The sequence below is a fragment of the Ipomoea nil genome, unplaced genomic scaffold (assembly GCF_001879475.1).
Source record: "Ipomoea nil cultivar Tokyo-kokei standard unplaced genomic scaffold, Asagao_1.1 scaffold3314, whole genome shotgun sequence".
NCBI lineage: Eukaryota > Viridiplantae > Streptophyta > Magnoliopsida > Solanales > Convolvulaceae > Ipomoea > Ipomoea nil.
The window spans coordinates 6,514,081-6,517,366 of NW_017619742.1; the positions used below are offsets into that span (position 1 = coordinate 6,514,081).

The 3,286-nt window shown below is 37.3% G+C and overlaps 1 protein-coding gene across 1 annotated transcript; it reads right to left on the reverse strand.

Moving 5' to 3' along the window:
* Window positions 1-542: 542 nt before the first annotated feature.
* Window positions 543-2,786, reverse strand: LOC109169601 (F-box protein At5g07610-like). Its single transcript, XM_019318485.1, has 2 exons — window positions 2,533-2,786; window positions 543-1,863 (listed from the first exon to the last, which is right to left on the reverse strand). Exon 2 carries the CDS (start codon window positions 1,839-1,841, stop codon window positions 765-767), a length of 1,077 nt encoding a protein of 358 aa, XP_019174030.1. The 5' UTR covers window positions 1,842-1,863; window positions 2,533-2,786; the 3' UTR covers window positions 543-764.
* Between the last annotated feature and the right edge of the window lie 500 nt (window positions 2,787-3,286).

Here is a 3,286-nt window from a genome sequence, read left to right on the forward strand (position 1 = left end):
CAAAGTTCATAGCACTAGGAAAATTATATTCGACTACATAGTACTTGACTATTTGACATAAAAAATTAGGTTAGAGATATAATAAGCGCGAAACATTAATTATGCTTTGAGAGAGTTTCCATGCACTACTTTTATTGTCATGTTGAAAGTCAACATAACATTAATAAGCTTTGGTATGGTAAGAAAATAGTTGTTGGTTAAAGGTTTGAAAAAATATATATTTAGTTAAAAAAAAAAAAACTAAATAGATTATATTATTTATTTAACTCATGAATAATAAAAATGATAAATCAAATGAGACCGTAAATGTAATTAGACAACTTAACTACAAAATATTTTCTAAAATAAACTAGACAGAAAACAAGTAGAGACGAGGAACAATATTCCTTATCCTACTCTAGATGGAAAAGGAAACCCTTTATTAAGTAATTAAGATAATGTAATTAGACAACTTAGCTATAAAATATTATCGAAAAAATCTAAAAAAATTATTATATGCACCAAGAATATGAGAACTAAGGAATAAAGATGGCATGAAAATAGCAAGTTTCCTGCTTGAGTGCATAGTCCTTATTTACTGGCTTGTTTCCAAGACCAAACAGTTAGAATACCATTGAACTAAAGATGACACAATGAGAAGTCTTTCCAGTTTCCACAATTCAAATATGATAGAAGAACATTATTCCCTTAACTAGATTGATGTATGATTGTTCAAAGTAGGAGGTTGAGACGGATGGAGTTTATGAATCTCAAGTACATGAAGCTCAGAGGTAAACAAGGTTATTCACATAGGGCACACATATATCATATTCCGGTTCATCTGGCTTGGTCAGTGTTTTAGTTTCCTCTGTTTGAAGATCATAGGAGTATAATTGGTTCCTATGCTGAATCACCACCTCTTCTCTGCCTATAGAGACAACTCTGCAGGCAAAATCATCATCCATCAGCATATAAACGTCGGGAGGAAAAACAGCATGTCGCACTAATTCCCACTTTATTACTCTATCAGCCAATTGGAAATTAACCTTCACTTTGACCACCGCTTCAGTGTAATACAATCGCAAAACAACCTTACAAAGCATTCCATAATATGTTCCCAGTAAGCCTTCAGTTTTGACGTTGTCCAGTAATTCTGACCTATCCTTTGTTAGATCAAAAGAAACAATTCCATCACTCTCTATAAAAGGCCAGTAAACAACACCATTGACATGAACACCAGACCCCAGAGTAGCTTTTTTAGCTCCAAAACAAAAATCCCCAGAAACTCTCCAAGATTTAGTCTTGGAGGAGTATATTTCGAATCCAATCGCATCACCAAAATCAGGAAATTCGAAGGCACAAATGAGTTTGTACTCAGATACATTGGTGAGCCGTGACGGTTCAAATATCACCACAAGTGCTGGCTCAGATCCATGACAAGCAGTAGGTTTTGGAAGTTTTTTCCAATGTTTTATAGCTGGGCTGCACAAATACAAGTGCCCATCTTCAGTTTGTCCTTGGCAACACAACAGTCCATTTGATGAGGCCCTAATCACAACGGGTTCTGGCAGAAAGCTCAAAGAGGGATCTGGTACACCAGCAGATGCTGGATGAATTGGTATGAAGACAGGAGGAGTTTCAGGACTAGTCTGACAAAAAAGGCCTGTTGTGTCGGTGAAACGAAGTGATTGATTAAAGTGGAAGGTTGGTGTTAATATATGGCGCTTCCAGAGATGACAAACAGCCATGAATCTGAACAGTGATTTAGCAGGAAGGAAGTCAAGGGCTTCTTCTCTAATGATATCATTAAGATCGTCCTCCTCACTGTTTGATGTAGACGCAAGGTTTCGTCCTTGATCCATTGTATCTCTACAGATTGATGGGCTGCAATAAACATGTCAAAGCAACCATATTACATTACAAACAAATCCCATCAAGTATAGTATTATCCTCTCATTCACCAATCACAATTCCCAACTACAAACAAACATCATCACATCATTAAAATTGACCAAGATTTTAAGTGTTCTTACTTTCATTTGAAAGAATGTTTCAATGATAATATAGGCATTTCAGAGAAGTCTTGTAGCATAGATTTATTATGACAAATTGAAATGCACACTCCCTTACATATGTATTTACATTTTCTTGACTTCAAGCTAGCTGGCCCTTTTGCTTTTCTTTCCATTTTTTTTTTTTTAATTTTCATTTACTTTCCTTATCACTTTGTTCTAGTCAACCTAGATCTTCTCTTTTAAGTTGACAAACATCCACTAAAAACCATTTGGCATGAATAATTAAAGAAATTCACATTATCTGACTCTGGAAAATAGAAGAGCAAGTATAGCATAGAAATGAGAATCATAAACTCAAAACAGTAAAGGCAAGAAAACCATACAAACTAGCAATCCAGTCAAGACAAGAAAGTGATGTGTGTGCCCAAGAACGAGCAGAGAAATGAAAGTGACAACACAGTTATATTGACACAAACCAAAGAAGCAAAAATTCAATCAAGAATTCAGTAAAGAACGGGGGGAGAAGTCGAATACGAACCAGACAACACCTGGAAAACGGAACAAAACCAAAACCTAGGCGGAGAGAAGAGAAGAACAGTGGCGGTGGCGACGGTGGTAGCAAGGACTGGCGCAGGCGTCGTTGGTGGCTGATGAGAGAGGCGGTGGAGTCCTTGGTGTCGCGGTGTTGGCGGCGGAGAGGAGAGGTGAGGAGAGAGCGATGAGGAAGAGAGTTGAGCGTCAGATCTGGTTTTTACGACTGATCGATCTATTTTGTTTATTTTGGTCTCAGATGAAGAAAGGGTAGCTGATAGTTATATTATAACTATCCGCTACTCTTTCTACGTGGAAGGGCAGCGGAAAGTTATATTCACTTCTAATATTAATCTTTTGGGCAACGGAAAGTTATATTAAGGTAAAATCAATAATTTGGTTCCTCACATGTTGACGAATTATCAATGTAGTCCCTCAATTCTATATTCATCAATCTAGTCCTTGAAATCAATTAATTTTGGTTGAATAAATCCTTCCGACTGTATTCCGTCGTTCAGCTGGTGAGGAGTCCGATTTACCATGGACATTTTTTTTCTTTTCCCAAGCGGCGATGAAGTCCAAATTGGGCCTGGTCCCTTCGCATCCGCCACAACCGGTCTCCTCCCTGGTTTGTCTGCCTCTTTACTTTCGGTTTAGTGTTTTGCTTCTGATAATCAATTATTCTTTGAGTTTCACCCTTCTTTCTTTGTTGTGAAAGATATCGCCATCAAGGCGGTGCTATTTCAGGGCAATAGTTCTGG

Coding starts and splice junctions, on each gene's coding strand:
- LOC109169601 (XM_019318485.1), bottom strand. CDS start 1,841: ATGGATCAAGGACGAAACCTTGCGTCTACATCAAACAGTGAGGAGGAC.